The sequence below is a fragment of the Schistocerca piceifrons genome, chromosome 3, assembly GCF_021461385.2.
Source record: "Schistocerca piceifrons isolate TAMUIC-IGC-003096 chromosome 3, iqSchPice1.1, whole genome shotgun sequence".
In the NCBI taxonomy this organism is placed as follows: domain Eukaryota; kingdom Metazoa; phylum Arthropoda; class Insecta; order Orthoptera; family Acrididae; genus Schistocerca; species Schistocerca piceifrons.
This window is the reverse complement of record NC_060140.1, coordinates 733,186,599-733,209,316: the sequence shown is the minus strand read 5'-3', so window position 1 is coordinate 733,209,316 and position 22,718 is coordinate 733,186,599. Positions and strand designations below refer to the sequence as shown.

At 41.3% G+C, this 22,718-nt stretch overlaps 1 protein-coding gene across 1 annotated transcript in view; it reads left to right on the top strand.

Moving 5' to 3' along the window:
* LOC124789929 (UDP-glucosyltransferase 2-like) overlaps positions 1-22,718 on the top strand; it is a 70,066-nt gene that overhangs the window by 5,608 nt on the left and 41,740 nt on the right. The window contains exon 2 of the mRNA XM_047257453.1: positions 19,868-20,047. Within this exon, the coding sequence (XP_047113409.1) occupies positions 19,868-20,047 (180 nt within the window). The remainder of the gene's footprint in view (positions 1-19,867; positions 20,048-22,718) is intronic.

Sequence of the window (22,718 nt, the reverse complement as noted above, 5' to 3'; positions counted from 1 at the left end):
GAACTATGCCTATTGAGGCGTTACCCCGATTTGCTCCCAAAATTTCTACCAAGGCGATAGGCTCCACGGATCTATAATTATATTTATTTGGTTATCACTGTTAGCATTCAACCGCGATTCTTATACACATATTTTAACAACGCGTTTCAAGAGACAATGCTCTCATCATCAGTTTGTAAAGTCTAAGTCATGAAATTAAACGGACTAAAAAGACAAAATACCATCACAAACAGTTGGGAAGTCCATTTAGTAAAACAGAATTAAAAGTATATTGGACTGTGGATCCTCGTCTTACATTGAAGTTGTTGACACAAGTATATGGCCGTCCTATAGCTACCAAGTATGCTGTCGCACTGTGCCGGCTCTGGAGCTGTTGTGGACTGACGTGCCTAGGTGTTGTGGCGTGGTTACAGCCGTGAGCTTGACAGTAACGCTATGCTATTGGGCGCCTTATTTCCTTATTGCATTGGTCTGCCATCGTTAGCCTCTAGCAACTCCGTCAGTGACATGCTACCAACTTAAAGTCGCATACCTACCCTAAAATAATTCTAAAAACCTTCTAAAAAATCTCATTTCTTTAAAATTATCTTGTGCATTTAGAATATTGCTTTGTTTCTTTTCATGGATAGCTATCTCGAATTCCTCTAGTAAATCAAGTTTCCTCCCTTTCTTTTCTACATGCAATATTTCCACGTTATCTTCTATGCTATTAAGGGGCTGGCCTGTTTCATATATATGGTTCGCAACAGCTGATTTGTCATAATTTCCTAACCTGAAAGCATCTTTGTGTTCTTTATACCGGATCGCGAATGATCTTCCTGTCTGTCCTATATATTTTGCATCACAAGTTCCGCACTGAATCTTATAAACTCCCGAACTTTCAAACTTATTTCTCGTCTCGCCAATATCGTGCTTAAGGCTATACCTCACTAGGTTATTAGTCTGAAAAGCTATTTTAACATCGTATGGCTTAAAAATATTTGCTATCTTTTGTGAGACTGTTCCGTAGTATGACATCGTGATAATTTTCTCTTTCTCTCCATCAGGTTTTTTCTTTTTGCGCTTATTACTTTTCCGTAACAGTTTTTTAACCATATCTATTCTGTAACCGTTATTCATCGCTATTCTCTTAACGGTATTAATTTTTTATTTTAGAATTATTTTAGGGTAAGTATGCGACTTTAAGTTGGTAGCATGTCACTGACGGAGTTGCTAGAGGCTAACGATGGCAGACCAATGCAATAAGGAAATAAGGCGCCCAATAGCATAGCGTTACTGTCAAGCACACGGCTGTAACCACGCCACAACACCTAGGCACGTCAGTCCACAACAGCTCCCGAGCCGGCACAGTGCGACAGCATACTTGGTAGCTATGGGACGTCCATCGACTTGTGTCAACAACTTCAATGTAAGACGAGGACCCACAGTCCAATATACTTTTAATTCTGTATTATTATATGGACTTCCCAACTGTTTGTGATGGTATTTTGTCTTTTTAGTCCGTTTAATTTCATGACATACACTTTACAACCTGATGATGAGAGCATTGTCTCTTGAAACGCGTTGTTAAAATATGTGTATAAGAATCGCGGTTGAATGCTAACAGTGATAACCAGTATAACGACAACTGCTGCCTCGACTCCGTAATGGATTATATTTAAAAAACATTATATTTATTTATTTTTATTACATGATTATAATTAGTAACTGTGTACAAATGAGAATTCTATAAAACAGAATGTTACAGAAATGTGTGATTCAAAGGATAAACTAAAATAACTTTGTACATTACTTGTGCTGCTTCAGCTAAAAGACACTTTCTTGAAGAGATGGCGCAGCTGGAGTTTTCCTGTCCATTGCTATTGGCGTTTTCTGTCTACAACAATGCCGTTTAAAACACCTGCAACAGACTCAAGCTTCGTTGCTAATGACTCAGTGAATACAGCTTTCCATGAGTCATCCAATTTCTTTCCTTCTTCACTGCTTACAACTCAAATCATTTTGTCTTCAGTGTGATACTGCACAGAATGTTACATTGAGCCTGCAACTACCCAACTGGAGGGGGGACTACAAAAACATTGCTTGAATAATTTGCAACAAGCGTCAGTACCTCGATGTGCGTTCGAGGACGTTGTGAGTTTTTTGCAGGTACCACTAGTAATCAAGCTCCACTTTCTCCCCCCCCGCCGAACATATAGTCAGTGGTCATTCTTTCGAACCATGTAAGCACAGGAGGGTCCGAGGTTCAGTCACGTCAGGTGTGACACAGAGTTAACACTCTAAGACGACGACATGCACATGAAGCGATGTTCATCGGTGTCCACGAGGCGACAGTCAAGGAAAAGTGAGAAGTCCGTCAGTCCGATAGCATGGAGCTGGTGTCGCGTCACATATTTTTTGCTGGTGACTTGATACCAAGTCGGGAGCCCGGTCATTGGCAGAAAATCGTCATGTATCCTTCTCCACACTCGTGGCCAGTTATCTAACAGTTGGGTACATGGTTTCTCCGACATTACGCAGAACTTTCCGCAAAATGGCCCTGTAAAAATCTATAACCTCTGATGGGCGCGTTGAGGGGAGATTCGAGGTCACATAGCTGTATTCCAGAATGAATGTCGATACATGAGAGAGCTGTATGGCGACACGTGCCACAAAGGCAACGACGGGAACAATAGACGATCTCCAATAGATGAATCTTTAGGGAGGTGTGTTGACTGGTCCATCGTTTCCACATAGTGCTCATTTAAAGACAGTGCCAGTGCCCTAGCTTTATCCAGTCCTAGTCCTCCATAGAATGGAGAGAGGATGAAAGTATCACAACGTACTTTAAATACGTGTCCTGTGCACACCAAAGGCTGCCTGAAGTCCGCCATCTATCACAGCTGGTAATGGGAGGGCGTATGCCACATGATTGAGATTTGACAACACGCAGAGGTTCAGGTATTGTACACGTTGCAGATGTTCAACTCATGGAGCAGGTTTTGGCGCACCATCACGTGTGCCATCTGTAGTAATTGTCGATAGTTTCCTGCGTCTGTTCCGCGGATATTCTTTGCAAACGTCTCTCCCAAATGCCTCAGTTCAGTAACTGGTGGAATGAGGGCGACAGAGCTCGGCCCGAGATCGTATCCGATATCCGGCGCTGCCGACTTATTGATGTTCAGATGACTGCCCACAGCCTGTCCACATTATCGATGCAATTTAGTATGCTGCGGACTTCATTGGTGAAATGAACCAGCAGCAGCAGGTCGGCATACACTTTATAGCGGAATATAATGTCCAACAGGCCAGCCTGTGTGGCCGTTCGGTTCTAGGCGCTTCAGTTTGGAACCGCATGACCGCTACGGTCGCAGGTTCGAATCCTGCCTCGGGTATGGATGTGTGTGATGTCCTTAGGTTAGTTACGTTTATGTAGTTCTAAGTTCTAGGGGACTGATGACCACAGATGTTAAGTCCCATAGTGCTCAGAGCCATTTGAACCATTTGTCCAACAGGGTAATGCCATATAGCCTGTGCTTGAGACCTCCGAGGAGTGGCTCGAGTGCTACAGAAGTAGGTAGAAAGAGGCATCCCTATCATAGAGACCTCTTAATGGGTATTGCGCCCACTGTCCTTCTGTTTACCTGGACCTGCTTTCTGGCTGTTGCCAGAAGTCATCACAGGATGTCGATGAGCATCAGGGGATTCCCATTTGGTCCATCACCTATAGAAGGAAATTATTTTGCTCTCTACCGAAGATCCAGTGAAAATCGACGGAGACAACCGCCGCTCTCAGGTGGCAAGCCTAGACGATCACCATTAAGTCTCTGAAGTCGCCAGTGGCCATTTGTATGTTGGCATCTTCCTCCTGCGACATCTGTTCTGGGGTGAAGATCACTGGCAAAGTCATCTTTATGCGGCCTGCCCAAATCCTGCCGAAGTTCTTTTAATTGGCATTCAATATTGCAAGTGGCCAATAGCCGTTGACCAATTGCCCACCCACTTGGTTTTGTACCAGTATGAGAAGTCCTTTGACTAAGGTAGGCGGCAGTGTGCAGTCTGGGGACATGAGTTCTTGGAACACCGAGTGGCTTTTCAGCCTGCACACTGAAACCTTCCTGCTGACCACCGTTCATCACCGTTTATTCATTCTGGAGAGATGGAGTCAATGGCAACGATGTCAGCCTCGTGAACGGCGTCCTACAGGATCAGTTCTTCTTCCTGCAGCAAGTGGGAGCTGCCGTGATCAGTCATGTTCCTGCAGCATCACTTTCAGTGTTTAGGTGAACGCTGTTTTCGTGTGTAGCCTTCTGTGCCAGACGATGGCGTTAACTCATACCTCACCAGCACAAAGGCTTTTGTTGCTGCGATAAGTGTATCGACTGCCGTCCTGATGTTGGCACTGTCTGCAGAGTTCGGTGGTATCAGTGACGTTGTCCAGAGTTCTGCCACTGGCCAGGTTGACTGATTGACCAGGCGTCAGCCTGTGGAAGGTGGTTCCAGTACTGCAACATCAGCCTATTGTGTATAGACAGACGGAGAAGTCGTGAGTGACACTGCGTGAGCTACTGGAAGGATTGTCAGCGTCGATGGAGGTGCCACATCCTGCCGCAGAAGTTGCGTGACCCAATGTTGGAGGCACGCAGAATGTCGGTGATCTTCCTTGTTGCATCTGGAACACTTTTCAGGCTGGCTATCATAAAAAAACTATGTCCCAGCAGCCTCTTATTTGGAGGTACGATGGTACATGTCGTCAGTGTTCAATACATACCTGGCGTACTCGAATGAGGATTGGATACCTCTTGAATTGGGTCCACTTTTCTGGCACTTGTTCTTGTACTGTACCATAGAGCTTGAGCGCCGCCACGACGTCTGCCGCCGGCAGTTCGAAGGGTGGTTTGAATATGTGGTAGCTAGTCCATAGACTGTATGATTAAATGATCATGGCGTCCTCTTGGGTAAAATATTCCGGAGGTAAAATAGTCCCCCATTCGGATCTCCGGGCGGGGACTACTCAAGAGGATGTCGTTATCAGGAGAAAGAAAACTGGCGTTCTACGGATCGGAGCGTGGAATGTCAGATCCCTTAATCGGGCAGGTAGGTTAGAAAATTTAAAAAGGGAAATGGATAGGTTAAAGTTAGATATAGTGGGAATTAGTGAAGTTCGGTGGCAGGAGGAACAAGACTTCTGGTCAGGTGACTACAGGGTTATAAATACAAAATCAAATAGGAGTCATGCAGGAGTAGCTTTAATAATGAATAGGGAAATAGGAATGCGGGTAAGCTACTACAAACAGCATAGTGAACGCATTATTGTGGCCAAGATAGATACGAAGCCCACACCTACTACAGTAGTACAAGTTTATACGCCAACTAGCTCTGCAGATGACGAAGAAATTGAAGAAATGTATGATGAAATAAAAGAAATTATTCAGATAGTGAAGGGTGATGAAAATTTAATAGTCGTGGGTGACTGGAATTCGGTAGTAGGAAAAGGGAGAGAAGGAAACGTAATAGGTGAATATGGATTGGGGATAAGAAATGAAAGAGGAAGCCGCCTGGTAGAATTTTGCACAGAGCACAACTTAATCATAGCTAACACTTGGTTTAAGAATCATGAAAGAAGGTTGTATACAGGGAAGAACCCTGGAGATACTAAAAGGTATCAGATAGATTATATAATGGTAAGACAGAGATTTAGGAACCAGGTTTTTAATCGTAAGACATTTCCAGGGGCAGATGTGGACTCTGACCACAATATATTGGTTATGAACTGTAGATTAAAACTGAAGAAACTACAAAAAGGTGGGAATTTAAGGAGATGGGACCTGGATAAACTGAAAGAACCAGAGGTTGTACAGAGTTTCAGGGAGAGCATAAGGGAACAATTGACAGGAATGGGGGAAAGAAATGCAGTAGAAGAAGAATGGGTAGCTTTGAGGGATGAAGTAGGGAAGGCAGCAGAGGATCAAGTAGGTAAAAAGACGAGGGCTAGTAGAAATCCTTGGGTAACAGAAGAAACATTGAATTTAATTGATGAAAGGAGAAAATATAAAAATGCAGTAAATGAAGCAGGTAAAAAGGAATACAAACGTCTCAAAAATGAGATCGACAGGAAGTGCAAAATGGCTAAGCAGGGATGGCTAGAGGACAAATGTAAGGATGTAGAGGCTTATCTCACTAGGGGTAAGATAGATACTGCCTACAGGAAAATTAAAGAGACCTTTGGAGATAAGAGAACCACTTGCATGAACATCAAGAGCTCAGATGGAAACTCAGTTCTAAGCTAAGAAGGGAAAGCAGAAAGGTGGAAGGAGTATATAGAGGGTCTATACAAGGGCGATGTACTTGAGGACAATATTATGGAAATGGAAGAGGATGTAGATGAAGATGAAATGGGAGATACGTTACTGCGTGAAGAGTTTGACAGAGCACTGAAAGACCTGAGTCGAAACAAGGCCCCCGGTGTAGACAACATTCCATTGGAACTACTGATGGCCTTGGGAGAGCCAGTCCTGACAAAACTCTACCATCTGGTGAGCAAGATGTATGAAACAGGCGAAATACCCTCAGACTTCAAGAAGAATATAATAATTCCAATCCCAAAGAAAGCAGGTGTTGACAGATGTGAAAATTACCGAACAATCAGTTTAATAAGCCACAGCTGCAAAATACTAACACGAATTCTTTACAGACGAATGGAAAAACTGGCAGAAGCCGACCTCGGGGAAGATCAGTTTGGATTCCGTAGAAATACTGGAACACGTGAGGCAATACTGACCTTACGACTTATCTTAGAAGAAAGATTAAGGAAAGGCAAACCTACGTTTCTAGCATTTGTAGACATAGAGAAAGCTTTTGACAATTCTAAAGGTGGCAGGCGTAAAATACAGGGAGCGAAAGGCTATTTACAATTTGTACAAAAACCAGATGGCAGTTATAAGAGTCGAGGGACATGAAAGGGAAGCAGTGGTTGGGAAGGGAGTAAGACAGGGTTGTAGCCTCTCCCCGATGTTATTCAATCTGTATATTGAGCAAGCAGTAAAGGAAACAAAAGAAAAATTCGGAGTAGGTATTAAAATCCATGGAGAAGAAGTAAAAACTTTGAAATTCGCCGATGACATTGTAATTCTGTCAGAGACAGCAGAGGACTTGGAAGAGCAGTTGAATGGAATGGACAGTGTCTTGAAAGGAGGATATAAGATGAACATCAACAAAAGCAAAACGAGGATAATGGAGTGTAGTCGAATTAAGTCGGGTGATGCTGAGGGAATTAGATTAGAAGATGAGACACTTAAAGTAGTAAAGGAGTTTTGCTATTTGGGGAGCAAAATAACTGATGATGGTCGAAGAATGGCAAGCAAAGCGTTTCTGAAGAAGAGAAATTTGTTTACATCGAGTATAGATTTAAGTGTCAGGAAGTCATTTCTGAAAGTATTTGTATGGAGTGTAGCCATGTATGGAAGTGAAACATGGACGATAAATAGTTTGGACAAGAAGAGAATAGAAGCTTTTGAAATGTGGTGCTACAGAAGAATGCTGAAGATTAGATGGTTAGATCACATAACTAATGAGGAAGTATTGAATAGGATTGGGGAGAAGAGAAGTTTGTGGCACAACTTGACCAGAAGAAGGGATCGGTTGGTAGGACATGTTCTGAGGCATCAAGGGATCACCAATTTAGTATTGGAGGGCAGCGTAAAGGGTAAAAATCGTAGAAGGAGACCAAGAGATGAATACACTAAGGAGATTCAGAAGGATGTAGGTTGCAGTAGGTACTGGGAGATGAAGAAGCTTGCACAGGATAGAGTAGCATGGAGAGCTGCATCAAACCAGTCTCAGGACTGAAGACCACAACAACAACAACAGTCCATAGACCAAGTCTGGTATGTTCAACCTCGACATTTGCAGCGTTTTCGCCTGCATGCAGAAGCAGAATCCTATCACGTCCCAAAAAACCCTGCCACATCTAGTGTCGTCAATAAAGTTCACACAGACCGTGTTACTTACGATCGAAAAGTGGTTGCCGATAATGACAGCCTCTTTCTCTAAAGAGCGCTCGACAGCGAGTGCTTTTGGTTTAGCAGAGCCGTTTCTAAAAGTAAATTTTAATGTTGATTTTAGGCAGTGATCCATCGTGATCTTTTTTACGCTACAGCGTCACATTAGTGTCCGCCTAAGGAAGTAAAGTGTGCTCATGCTGCAAGTGGAAAGACACAGCACGTCCACTCTCGTTGGCTGCTTAAGCCGGACTGCACCTGGACCATGAAAGACACAGTAACACAGCAGTTCAAGTGGAAGGCAACACTTCCAGTAGATACCTTCTCTTCGTACAGCGTTGCCAGTTCATGCAGATGGCTGACTCTAGGGTTGTGAGAGGCAGCCACTTGGATTGCCACCATAAGTGTATGTTTGGGACATAGTCTCTGCAGCCAATGCCTGACGACCAGGTTTCATGTCAGAAAGATAGTACTTATGTTTACAAAGCTTTTGGCGTTGATACCCGTATGAGAATACTTATCACAGTCAGCCGTTTTATCCTTATTGCCTAATGTTAGATTTTTTTTTTTTTTTTTTGTAGACTTGGCCTGCAGCCAAATTGAACCTGTTATTGTGACATTAGAGCTTTGCTATTTTCTTTTAAAAGGGCTGATTGTGACAGAAATCCGAAACCAATAATTTTGTGACTTATATAATAAAGTGCGATTAAAACATAATTATTCATAAACAACAGCGCCTATTTACACTAAACTAAAAAAGAGCGTAAATGGCCAATAGACAGGAACGCTCTTGCCAGTATGAATTAATAAACAAACAAAAAAACTACAAAAAAAAATTTTTCTGTTGAGCCCCGACGTGCAATTGCGCAAATTACAAATTCAAATACTCAAAAACACTTTTCCTGTGTGTCAGAACGCAAGGATTTTTTTTTTCAGTTTGGTTACATTCCTATCTCGGGGCGAACGAAACGCATTTGTCACAGAGTTTTAAATAATGCGCAATCAGGATTATGTGAAGAATAATAATTAATATTCACAACTCACAGCACTTTTGAAGTTAATAAAATTGAATTTGCTTCTGACTTTTTAACACTGAACGAAGGTAATACAGTTCAATACTAAATCAAAATAACGACTGTTTAACACTGAATCAAAGTAACGACAAAGTGAGAGCTTAAAGAAAGCCGAAGCAATGTCTCATGTGAAATAACGCTTCAGTTCCGGTAAGATCTCGGAAACAATTCAGAGTTCATTCAGCGTATGCTTTAAATACAAACCCAGTAATGCCGAACCAGTTACAATCATAAGTTCATATCCCTCGCAAATAAACGCGTAAAAGTTTCAAAGTGCTGTGCTGTTCACCTAACGCCAATTATTTTGGGATCATAAGCTCACTGAAATGTTTCCCAGTATTCGCTGCCGACTAAGAAAAAAACACAAGTGCCTGATTTAGTAGTTACACATATGTTTCGACGATGATTTGTGTTTCACGAAAGTCGGACGATTTTTGACGTTGTAACGCTTGAAAATGGCCTAATGCTGAAATCTGCATAGTGAAAGGAACACTCAAATATCGGAAATATTTTTTCCAAAATTTAACATGGCTTTGGAAAAGAAAAAAATTGTTAATTAGTTTGTCCAGTACATGGTATTTATTTAGCGAGATGCTACTTTAAGCTGCTTTGTTGTTTATAAACAAAATAAAATAATTTACACATACATATCGAAGTATGCTTCCACTACTTTCATCGTTTTATTAAATACTTTGGTGAAAATTCACGTTTTTATGCACAGGTGCGTATTCTGGCCCGTAATTTAAAATACATAATGATTACAAAAAATCTGCTATTGTGTTATCATAAAGCTTCATAAGCCCTGTCAATGGGCACTTAGATTATGAGAATCACACAAGACTTTGTGGAGGTACTAATTTTGAAATTTCATTTTAATTATAAAACCTCTGACACTGGGAAATTAAAAGCTACTTGCTTGATCGATGGCGCGTTTTCACCGATGCACTTGTCTCATTTTTCTCCTTGTATCGGTGTTACGATTCTGGGTCAACTTTTACTGAATTAAGGTCTATTTAGCGCATATACTGATCATTATGTTCAGTCATTGTGGGTACATCTTCCACACAACGTCACTGGCTGCCATGCACTGGGTTTTCCCAGCCGCCATGCCAGATCACCAGCTTACCTCCTCTGTTCCTGCGCATACGATATTTCTCATAGCCACAGTGTCCGCCTGTCACTGTAACTCGAGGGTGTCTTTATCTATTGGCAACACTATGACAGGTGTGCAAACGCCTCAGGCCACAGCTTACCTTAGCTGGAATGCTTCGTTACCTGTGAAAACACACATGTTCGCACAACTGTGTTTGTTTCTACCTTCACAACAGAATGTCCATGTGCAGCTGTGTCTGCTTTTTGAAGTTTGTGTTCACTTGTATAGCGCTACACCTCATAATACCCCCACCTCCAACTCCACATACATAGTGAAAGGTGCCGCAAGTAGCACTAGTGTGATACCCCCACTACATTCATTCACAAAAGTTCTAGAGGCTTGTCAGTTACATTATGTGACAGCATTTCTTACCCTCATTATTATAGTAAACATATACAAACATCTGTGTCTCTGTGTATATCAAAAAGTAAGTACACATCTGCACATAAAAACATAAACAATAAATTCGATCCTAATAAATTAATGCTTCTAACCTCCAGTATTTGTACATGTATGCACGTGTAAAAATTGTCTGCCAAATACAAATTAAAATCAAACTTCTGTGGTTTCCTATTCACTGTCTTTTTATAATGAGTTATCAGGTCATCATTAGTATTCTTACACTTTCTATACATTTTTCGTAACACACCAAAACCACTGTTTAGTCTTCCAATGTATTTCACAGGCTTCTTACAAAGATGTAGCTCAGATCGCTGGTGCTGTCTCAATCTCTCCATCAGACAGTTTACATGATGGTAGTAAGAAATAGAAGTCACCCAATGAGTCATTTATCATTTACATTCATCTGAAAACCAATGACTGGTCAAATGAAACCCACCCACTTTGTCACCAGACATCAGACGATCAAAGACTAAATCTAAGAGCGTAACTTGACAAAACAAACAGACAATAGTGTTTGCAAGGAGTGTATGCTATGTATATACTTTTTATTCTGGTAGCAACAACCTGTTCTGTACAAATAGCTCAAGCCATACAACTATACTGAACTGGTACAAAGTTTCTCCCTCCGACACGAAATCAGAATTTCAAATACATGGGTTAGCAAAACAAACTAATTCTTCCATCGTTAAACAAAACCAAAAGTTGACTTAAGTGCCCTATTTATTTATCATACCCTTACTACCACGAACTGAATACAAAACAACACAGACTAATTTAACCCTCAATGAATAAAAACCCCACAAAACAAAATAACTTTTACATAAATAAATCTATGATAACATTTTATATTTTAATTTTATGTCATTTGATTCCACGTTTTCTCAATCAGCTGAAAAGTTACCAGTTAACAGTCTTACCCCCTGCCACCCAGAAACGGTTGTTGTGTCACCAAATCAAAATCACAATACAAATGCATTCAGCAATTCTTGGTGCCATAATGGACAAAATTACATCTCACATACTTCCACTTCCCTTTGCGTACTTTAACCAATCATCCAGTAAATGCTATAAAGAACTATTGCGTTATTACAAAAGAAGCAATAGAAATGAATGTTTCTGAAACCGCCGTCAATAGGGATGGCAGTTTGCAGTTCAGGACAGCCAGGAATCCGGCCATCATGAGCTTGAAGTAGGCACCATAGACACAGGTCAAAAACATTAACATATCTGGCGAGGAAGTTAGTGTCAGCGATGTCATAGCCAGCAGTGAGGCAATATAACAGCCAAGCTGTGGCGTCAGGGCAGTCATTTACCACTTGACAATGGCAGAGGAGAGCTCAGTCTTTAGCTCATGGGACTTTCACTGCCTGTTGCGACAGGGTGCCTGTGAAGATTTCATTAATGGTTATTGCAGATGTGATACCCTGCTAGCCACTCTTAGCCGACTGTAGTTCATAATTTACCATCCCCAAAATAAACATAAATACACTTTACCCATCTAAAATTCTTAACTGACAATAATAATATTCAGTAACATTCGTACCTCCCCCCCCCCCCTCCCTGTGCCAGACTATACACAACAGATGCTCACAGCAAAACTGACCCTCCAAAATGTTAAACTAAACAGAAGAGCATTTTTCACTTAATATACAGAAACATAAATCACCACCACACTGAATGTAAACAGCTGCTGCTTGCATGGTCCCACATTGTAGCTGCTACATCAAAACCTTGCCTCTAAATACTCTTGTATCTGCAAGAGAATGTCCCAAAAAATAAAAGTAAAGTATAAATTAACCCTTAATCTACTATGTACATTGGTACACGTTTCTGATCAGTTTACCCTATACCTTCCTCCTCTAGCACCTCTCGACTCATCACTTTTACTCAATCATAGCTTAAGTCACTGCTGTCTACAACTCTCTTTCACCGATAATTAATTAACTAGAAAATTTTTTACATTACTTTCATCATTACCAACTGCACTGTTATCAACAGCATCAATCTCACTTGCATTATCTGCTTTACTACCCTTGTAAAAGTTTCATGACAATACACAACTGTTTTTATCCACAACAATTTAAAATCATTATTCCCAGCAACTATTTCATTATCATAAGTCAACTACTGATAATCATCAATAAATGAATGTGCCTGCACAGCCTTTTCATTCATATAGTTAGCAATACAGTTTTACATCAAAACCATTCAATGTACTTTCAACTGCATCCACCATTAAAACATGATATACACAACAGAAACACCATCACTTAAAACATCTGATATATAAACTATTGCCTCTTCTTAATTACTTTCAATCACATGAACTACAGCCCTACAAGTAACGTCAATAACTGGAACATATACGTCCCTGTATATTTCCATCTACAAACAAATTGTCCACAGTCCTTGCTAGTTGCATCCAAATAACATCAACCCCATATCTAGAGCGTATACCTCTATGTACACCTCTATCCACAAAATCAATTCAACCATGTTTGTACCTGCATGCATACAACATTAACCTTCACTAGTCTAGAACCCACTTCGCTTAATTCAGATTTTTAATGTTGCTATCACACAAATATTCATCTCATCACAACATACATTTATTCTTAAATATCTTCAACATTTCGCGGCCCTGTCAGCAACTGTATAAATATTAATTATAATTTTAATAATCAACAGCCTCGGTTGCACCGTTTACCTAGAATTTACCTAGGTTTCAGTCGGGATAACCCAACCCTCTTCAGAATAACAGTAACTACCGTCTCTCCATAGTGGACATCGTCAAGCTAAAACTACAAATCCGCAAATTATCGTCAGGCTATAAAACTTATCTGGAATTGCCTCGGCCCCACTTCGTGACCACGATGCGGCAGCCACGAGTGTTGTACTGGAACCGACCGTAGCGTAATGAGGCCCGCCTAGGAAGACACAATAACTTGCGCCTGCACATAAACTGTATGATAGTTACTTGTTGGGACAAGACGTGAACTTAACTTCTGACCTTGAATTACTAGTAAAGTGAAATAGAAGGTATAGCTGAGGAAAAGGGCATATGTTAACCTGTGCAGAACGTACTTAGTTCGACTGTCTTAACATTTATGAAGTATTTATTGGTCATGATATGAGGAAGACATCATGTGCTTACAAGGTATGGCCTATCTAGGAAAATTTTGTGCTTAAGCGCGAAGTTTAATCACCTAAAAAGAAGTTAGGGGTGGAAAGGATATTATAAAGCCAACATTGTCATTATTATGACTAGGACTAGAAATTTTTAAGACGTAATTGTTAAGCACTTACTTAGCTATAGTTACAATGCATGAACATCCTATTGACTTAGCACACAAATGCTCATGATTGAACTTATGAACAAGTTTAGATCTAATCTGTAACATCCAGTAATACGGGCCATATAAAATAGATGGTCATTATTCAAGATTAGTATATTTGACCTGAAATGGTCTAGAATCAAGTTAAAAACTAATGCACGTGCCTGATTGAGCTTCTTGGCGAATTTATGGTTATGAGTTGCAGAAAACACTATAGTAGGGGATAATGTGGCGGCAATGGGGTACTCAATTTGACTTCATGAAGGTGATCCACACACATACTGTAAAAACTGTGTGTGGACCACTGCCATCATAAGTCTGGCCTGGTGACCACTGCCATTAAACTTAGGGAATGACAGCGGAAATATGCTCAAATCTAAAGTGTGACTTGGCGAACATTGCTCCAGTCAACACATTTAAAAACTATTGACCGACATAGGTCAATTATGCTCAAAACTAAAGTGTGACTTGGCAAACATCGCTCCAGTCAACACACTAAAAAGCTATTGACCGACATAGGTCAATTATGCTCAAAGCTAAAGTGAAACTTAGCGAACATCGCTCCGGTCAACACACTTAAAATAATTGACCGACATAGGTCAATATGTACTTAAAGAACTAGTCTAAATTATGGGAGGATGACGGGAAATGGTTAAATTATGATGCGATTTGGCGAGCAACGCTCCAAAGACACCTTTAAACGTCATTGAGTAAGATCACTTCAAACTAATCCGGCTAGTCCGAACCAAAACTTCGTATCCTGTAGATTGTGACAAGATGACGTTACCCTCTCGTCTTCCTCATATCACGACCAATGAATACTTCATAAATGTTAAGCCATTAGATCTAAGTGCGTTCTGCACAGGTTAACATATACGCCCTTTTCCTCAGCTATACCTTCTATTTCACTTTACTAGTCAGGAGCTAAGTTCACGTCTTGTCCTAACAAGTAGCTATCACACAGTATACGCGCAGGCGCAAGGTATTGTGTCCGCCTAGGTGGGCCTCATGACGCTACGGTCAGTTCCAGTACAGCACTCGTGGCTGCCGCATCGCGGTCGCGAAGTGGGACCGTGGCAGTTCCACGTAAGTTTTATAGCCTGACCATAATTTATGGATTTGTAGTTTTAGCTTGACGATGTCCACTATGGACAAACGGTAGTTACTGTTATTCTGAAGAAGGTTGGGTTATCCCGACTGAAACCTAGGTAAATTCTAGGTAAACGGTGCAACTGAGGCTGTTGATTATTAAAATTAAATTTAATACATTTCTTCTCTCAAGCACCACAGCTGAATTCTGATCCTGACCTACTATTGTATATTAATGATGCCAAATACACTGTCGCTACAAGTTTTATTTCGGTCTTATTATCCTTATCAACTAACTGAAAATATATTAATTCCTTCCCTGCGAGTCCTTGATTAATTGCTTAATATCCTCCTAATTAAATACCCACTAGCATCATCCTACCTACAATTATTTCGTCTCTTGATTCTATTTGTTTCTTGAGTCCATCCCCAAATTACATCCCAGTAGGGAAAATTTCACTTTTGTAAATTCCGTCCCAGTTGTTCCCCTTTATACATTTCAAAATTCCATTGCCTTTTTAGATGCCCCCTATGTTCTAGTACATTCAGTACTTTATCATGGAACTGGATTAGTTTAAGCTACTCTCATTAGCTGTTTACATTTTCCCAAACACTGCGTAATAAAGAATTTCATCTGAGCTTTGACTTTCACAGGTCTGATCAGGACCCACCATCAACCTTTCCACAAACATAGTTTTAGACGCATCATTCACGCTTTCCACAATATAATTCTTGCATGCACCATGAAACTTCATTGCATGACATTTAGTTACAGCTGTGGAAGTTTATCCATTATGTGCCTGCATTACAGCTCAACTTACATTTCCAAAAACATTGCTTTTACCTATATCATCCATCCCTTTCACAAACAGCATGGTATTTGCTTTCACTTAAGAAAGTTTTACCATTGGATGCTTTTATAACACTATACCCCATACTTCTACACGCATTTCTTAGTTCTAATTTACTTATACTGCTGTCTGTTTGGCTAACTTCAATATTATTTGTAACAACCACATCTTTTTTTCTACTCCTTTAAATTGCCAGCTGAGTTTACCACTTAATCCATTACTAAAGATTTTAATTCTCATTGCCAGTCATAATCTCTTCATTTACTTTAACCATAGCCTCTCCCCATCTCAACATTACAAGCATCACACTCGAGTCTATCTCCCCTTTCATTCAGTCCCAACTCCATCTATTCTGATGACAGTTTCTCTTCTACTTTGTCTAGATTGAAAGTCAAGTTACCCAATATAAAATATATACCCCCAGATTTATCTCTAAAGCCAATTTTCAGTTTGTCTCTAAAAGTGCCCAGTTTAATGATGATACTATCCAATTTCCTACCCAAATCATTTTATCATCTTTCAAATTTTTAATCTAATTTTTTTAAGAAAACCTTTAATATTATCATTCATTTGTCTCATCATTTTTACTACACCACTCGTCATAATGTCGCCTATCTCTTCATCCGTCTGTGGCCTCTCAGGCTCACTTCCATTAACTAGCTTAAAGAGAACCAGAGCAGGATCTTACATGAATTAACGTGTATATTCCAGTAAGCGCTGCGAAGTAATTCAAAGTTCATTCAGCGTGTGTTTTAAATTAAAATGGCATATTGGTGAACTAATTAAAACCGTAAATTCAAATCGCTCGCTAACAAATGCGTAAAAGTTTCAGATTTCTGTACCGTCCACATTGTTTTGCGGACGCGAACCATTAGCCGCTCATTCATATGTGTTCACGTTACTGCTATGACAACCATCTGACTCGTATGACTATCGAAATAACGAATAACTCATTTCAAAATGGTAGCCGGTTATTTAAGCTTTCGCACTCTCGTCAGTCAAATCAATATTGTTTCGTCTTCCGGTACATAATTATAAACTACCAATTTTCCGCTATACGAACGTATGATACATCAATTATGGCGCAAATTTTCTCGAACTTTCACTGCTGTCCTTGTCTTCCTGCTATGTTAATTAGTTTGTCTAGTATATGGCATTTTGCTAGTGAAATTCTACTTGAAGCTATTTTGCTGTTAACAAATGAAAACAAATACAACCAAATACATATACACATACATACTATGTAAGCTCATCTTGGTATGCTGCCGTTACTTTCATTGTTGTATTCATTGTTATGATGAAAATTCACGTTTTTATGCACGAACTGCCTGTTCTGACTTGTAAAATACATTATGTTTACAAAAAATCCGTTATTTCATTTTGATAGACCTCCTTGAGTCCTACCCATGGACACTTAGTCTATGAAAATCGAACAAGGTGTTGTGGAGATATTAATTTCAAATTTCATTTTGATGATAAAACCTTTGACATCGAAAAACTTAAAAACTGCTTGCTTGCTCGAGGGCGCGTTTTCACTCACGCACTCGTCTTATTTTTTTCTTTGTAACGATGGTACTGGGCTTTCTGTAACGAGGCTCAGTCAGAGTTTAGGTTTACTTAGCGCCTATACTTTTCACTCGGTTCAGCCGTGACGGGCACGCCTTCCATGCCTCGTGCCAACAGTTACCACGCTGCAATGGCTCTGAGCACTATGGGACTTAACATCTGTGGTCATCAGTCCCCTAGAACTTAGAACTACTTAAACCTAACTAACCTAAGGAGATCACACACATCCATGCCCGAGGCAGGATTCGAACCTGCGACCGTAGCAGTCGCGCGGTTCCGGACTGAGCGCCTAGAACCGCTAGACCACCGCGGCCGGTTACCACGCTGCCGGAATTTCCCAGCCATCATGCAAAATCTCCTGTTCACCTCCTTCCTTCCCGCAAACGTAGTATGTCTCACAGCCTCAGTGTCTACCAATCAGTGAGACAGAGCTGCCAACACTTTCTTGTATAGGGCTGTATCCTCACAATCTACAAGAAAATTGATATATTAATAATAATAATAATAATAATAATGATAGCATCTATATGCGTATAAGGTTGTACCATATTAGACTGGGTAGCCATTTGATATTAGGAGAGGCAGCCACTACGAAACCTCTGTGTGTTTACCGAATTCATCAAAATAAGTATTTAGAAACTGCTACCTACATCGAAGCAGCACGTGGTACACAATACATCACTGGCGTGCAGTTCTTCAGTACCACTCGTTTCTTTAAGTTCTTTCTCAGTTGTGTTCCGCGGTGTGTGTCTTTGGAAGTCACTCTTAGAAGAAGAGTAGCAGGGTCGTTGTTAATGCTCCAGACTGAGTAAGCACTCCCTGCCGCTTAGTTTTTCTAGAGCTCGTTGTGTACAGGTGAACCACAGATTTTTGAATGTTGATGTCTCCTGGGGTGGTTTATTCCTTCCAGCTTATACATTGACAGTTCTATCGAAGGTACTCGTAGCAGCACCGTGATGATGTTTGTTAATCATTCCACATAAAGATTCAGTATTATTTAATGATCTTCAAATATACTCTAATACAAAAAAAGGAAAAGAAAATGAAAAACGACGCACCACGAGGAATTGTCCGAATGTGACGGAAATCGGTGGATGTGTCACACACGTACAGATAACATTTACTGGAGTCGCATTGTCTTCATCGACGAGTCTCGCTTCGAAATGAGCCCCAATGACCATCGAAGCGCCCCAAACAGTGACAGCATACCAACCTGATTATCGACCGCCATACGACCTGACAACAAGAAGTATTAGTCTTGGGTGCTACTTCCTTTCATAACGGCAGTCCTTTTGTCCCATCCGTGGCACCCATACAATACAGCCGTACGTCCACGATATTCTATGCCCCGTTTTGTTGCCATTCGTGGCAAGCCATTCTGGGTTTACATACCTGCAAGGAAATGCCCGCCCGCAAATTTCGTGGTCACTAGATCACCCCGATCCAGAACGTTTGGAGTATTACGGGCAGGCGCTCCAATCCGCTCGTGATTTTGTTGATCTAACGCGTCAGTTGGACAGAATTTGGCACAATATCTCCCAGGAGAACACCCGAGAACTCTGCCAATCAGTGCCTAGTGCATAGGGACCAGACTTGGACCAAAGCGTTATCGACTTGCTCAATTTGTGAAGCTTTTTCTCTTGAAAAATCACGCAATTATTCTAAAATTGTTATCATTTCTTTGTCTGTACAAGTACCGATTTCCGTTCATTGCGGATAATTTCTTCGCCGTGCGTCGCTTTTTTTTCTTTTCATTGAGTGCATTGCTCGAATCTTGCCTAGTCCAGTAATACATTTATGAATAATGCTAATATCTAATCACACTGCATGCAGTAAGGCGGGTCGTAATCACAACATTGTGCAGGTATGTGGCATACAAAACACCAATGTCGTGTTCATCTCCATGCGTCAGAGGAACGATGTTTTACCCAATCAAGGACTCGAGGAAAATGTGCAAAAGAATAAGCAGCAGCCGAAATGAGAGTGGGGCCTGTTTTGCGAGTGCCTATATGGCTGCAGGTTAGCAGACTCAGCAGAATCGTTCTTGCGCGCTGATCCAATGTGCTGCGATATTCATCTGTACCTACATCGAAGTTTGCCGTCGCTGCAGTCCGACTTTGACTGCAACGGCCAGGTGTTTTCAAAATCTTTCTGTTGCGTCCACGTGCCTTCCATATGGTCTGTCTTTGTGTCACAGTTCCTATTTGCTGTTGTTTATTATTTCTTCTATACCTTATCTGATTATGGTCATTCCTTTCCTTTGGGCAGGACATCCCTAAAATTCGATGTAAAATTTAAAGGGTCGCTAATAAATCAGGTTACATTAGTTCCAATTCCACTGTCGGTCTGTCCATATTGTATTCAAATTCTGGGTATCACTTCTCGATGAGTGTTTAATTCATCGTGACTACATTTTCAGATGAAAAAGGAGTTGGCGTTATGTCTGTTTTTAATGATCGCCGGGAGATCATTTTGTGCAAGGATTCTGGGCATAGTACCGACGCCAGCACACAGCCATCAGATACCATTCCTCGCCATTATGAGAGCTCTTGCAGAGAGAGGTCATCAGGTCACTGTCATCACCACAGATCCACTGAAGGTAAGTCGTGCCACAAATCTGTTCTTTTCACAACTGATCACCCGTACTTTAAAAATAAAAGCTCTTGGATAACCGCCTCACTTACACACGGGGTAGCCGTGCGGTCATGACGACTTGTCACGGTTCGCGCGGCTGCCCCCTCGGAGGTTCGAATCCTCCCTCGGGCATGGGTGCATGTGTTGTCCTTAGCGTAAGTTAGTTTAAGTTAGATTAAGTAGAGTGTAAACCTAGGGACCGATGACCTCAGCAGTTTGGTCCCACAGTCCTTACCACAAATTCCAATTTTTCTGCCTCACTTAAAATTATAAACTTAACCATACGGTACGTATGTCCACTGCAGTGAACAGCTGTTAATGTCACTTTACCATTTTCAGTCAGTCCTGAGACTTCAAATGTACGCAGTTCACTCCAGTGGAAGCTTCGAACTGATGCTGTGCCCTGTTTGCATGTGCAACCTTAGCACTGAAGCGACTTAATAGCTATCCACTGCAATGGACATGTGCACCCAATGATTAATATTAATGGAGAAAATTGTAATGCAAGGGGAATACATTGTAGTAACTTCATCAGTATCAACAGCTTAAGGGAAGCAAGAGACGAGGGCTCAAGTGCTAAGTAACGGTGAATGTTTAGAATGTGCTTGTACAGATGAGTTAGCAGAGGTCGCCGATGATACGTTAGGAGGTGCTGTATTTCTTGTGGCAAATTCTTTTTGCACGATAACATTTTTCATCGATCAAAATTTTTCCGTTTTAGAGAAAGAAGTGCTGAGAGTATGAAGGGAGAGAGAGTGTGAGAGAGGTAGTGAAGAAGGTGAGTGAAGAGGAAGAGGAGGGTAACAGGGAAGGGGAGGGGAGAGGTGGAGGGTGAGGGGTCGGTTTAGGGAGAATGGAGAGGATGGGAATATCGGGAGGGAAGGGGTGCGGCAAGAATATGACGAGGTACGGGAAGGGGTAAATATGAGGAGAAGGGAACAGGAAAAGGGAAGATATAAGGGAGAATCACTCAATAGAGGAAAGTCCACTGGACCTGACGGGATACCAATTCGATTCTACACAGAGTACGCGAAAGAACTTGCCCCCCTTCTAATAGCCGTGTACCGCAAGTCTCTAGAGGAACGGAGGGTTCCAAATGATTGGAAAAGAGCACAGATAGTCCCAGTCTTCAAGAAGGGTCGTCGAGCAGATGCGCAAAACTATAGACCTATATCTCTTACGTCGATCTCTTGTAGAATTTTAGAACATGTTTTTTGCTCGCGTATCATGTCATTTCTGGAAACCCGGAATCTACTATGTAGGAATCAACATGGATTCCGGAAACAGCGATCGTGTGAGACCCAACTCGCCTTATTTGTTCATGAGACCCAGAAAATATTAGATACAAGCTCCCAGGTAGATGCTATTTTTCTTGACTTCCGGAAGGCGTTCGATACAGTTCCGCACTGTCGCCAGATAAACAAAGTAAGAGCCTACGGAATATCAGACCAGCTGTGTGGCTGGGTTGAAGAGTTTTTAGCAAACAGAACACAGCATGTTGTTATCAATGGAGAGACATCTACAGACGTTAAAGTAACCTCTGGCGTGCCACAGGGGAGTGTTATGGGACCATTGCTTTTCACAATATATATAAATGACTTAGTAGATAGTGTCGGAAGTTCCATGCGGCTTTTCGCGGATGATGCTGTAGTATACAGAGAAGTTGCAGCATTAGAAAATTGTAGCGAAATGCAGGAAGATCTGCAGCGGATAGGCACTTGGTGCAGGGAGTGGCAACTGACCCTTAACATAGACAAATGTAATGTATTGCGAATACATAGAAAGAAGGATCCTTTATTGTATGATTATATGATAGCGGAACAAACACTGGTAGCAGTTACTTCTGTAAAATATCTGGGAGTATGCGTGCGGAACGATTTGAAGTGGAATGATCATATAAAATTAATTGTTGGTAATGCGGGTACCAGGTTGAGATTCATTGGGAGAGTGCTTAGAAAATGTAGTCCATCAACAAAGGAGGTGGCTTACAAAACACCCGTTCGACCTATACTTGAGTATTGCTCATCAGTGTGGGATCCGTACCAGATCGGTCTGACAGAGGAGATAGAGAAGATCCAAAGAAGAGCGGCGCGTTTCGTCACAGGGTTATTTGGTAACCGTGATAGCGTTACGGAGATGTTTAATAAACTCAAGTGGCAGACTCTGCAAGAGAGGCGCTCTGCATCGCGGTGTAGCTTGCTCGCCAGGTTTCGAGAGGGTGCGTTTCTGGATGAGGTATCGAATATATTGCTTCCCCCTACTTATACCTCCCGAGGAGATCACGAATGTAAAATTAGAGAGATTAGAGCGCGCACGGAGGCTTTCAGACAGTCGTTCTTCCCGCGAACCATACGCGTCTGGAACAGGAAAGGGAGGTAATGACAGTGGCACGTAAAGTGCCCTCCGCCACACACCGTTGGGTGGCTTGCGGAGTATCAATGTAGATGTAGATGTAAATGTCATCAAAGTGTATTTACTGTGCCAGCACGCTTCCTCGCGTTGTATTACTAGCATGCCACACGTTTCATGTTTCAATGTTGACTCCTTATGTTTAGTCTACTATGTGTCACCAGTGCATTGTCGATCTGTGGATCTCGAAGATTTCTTAACACTTGGATATAAGTGTTTTATGGTAG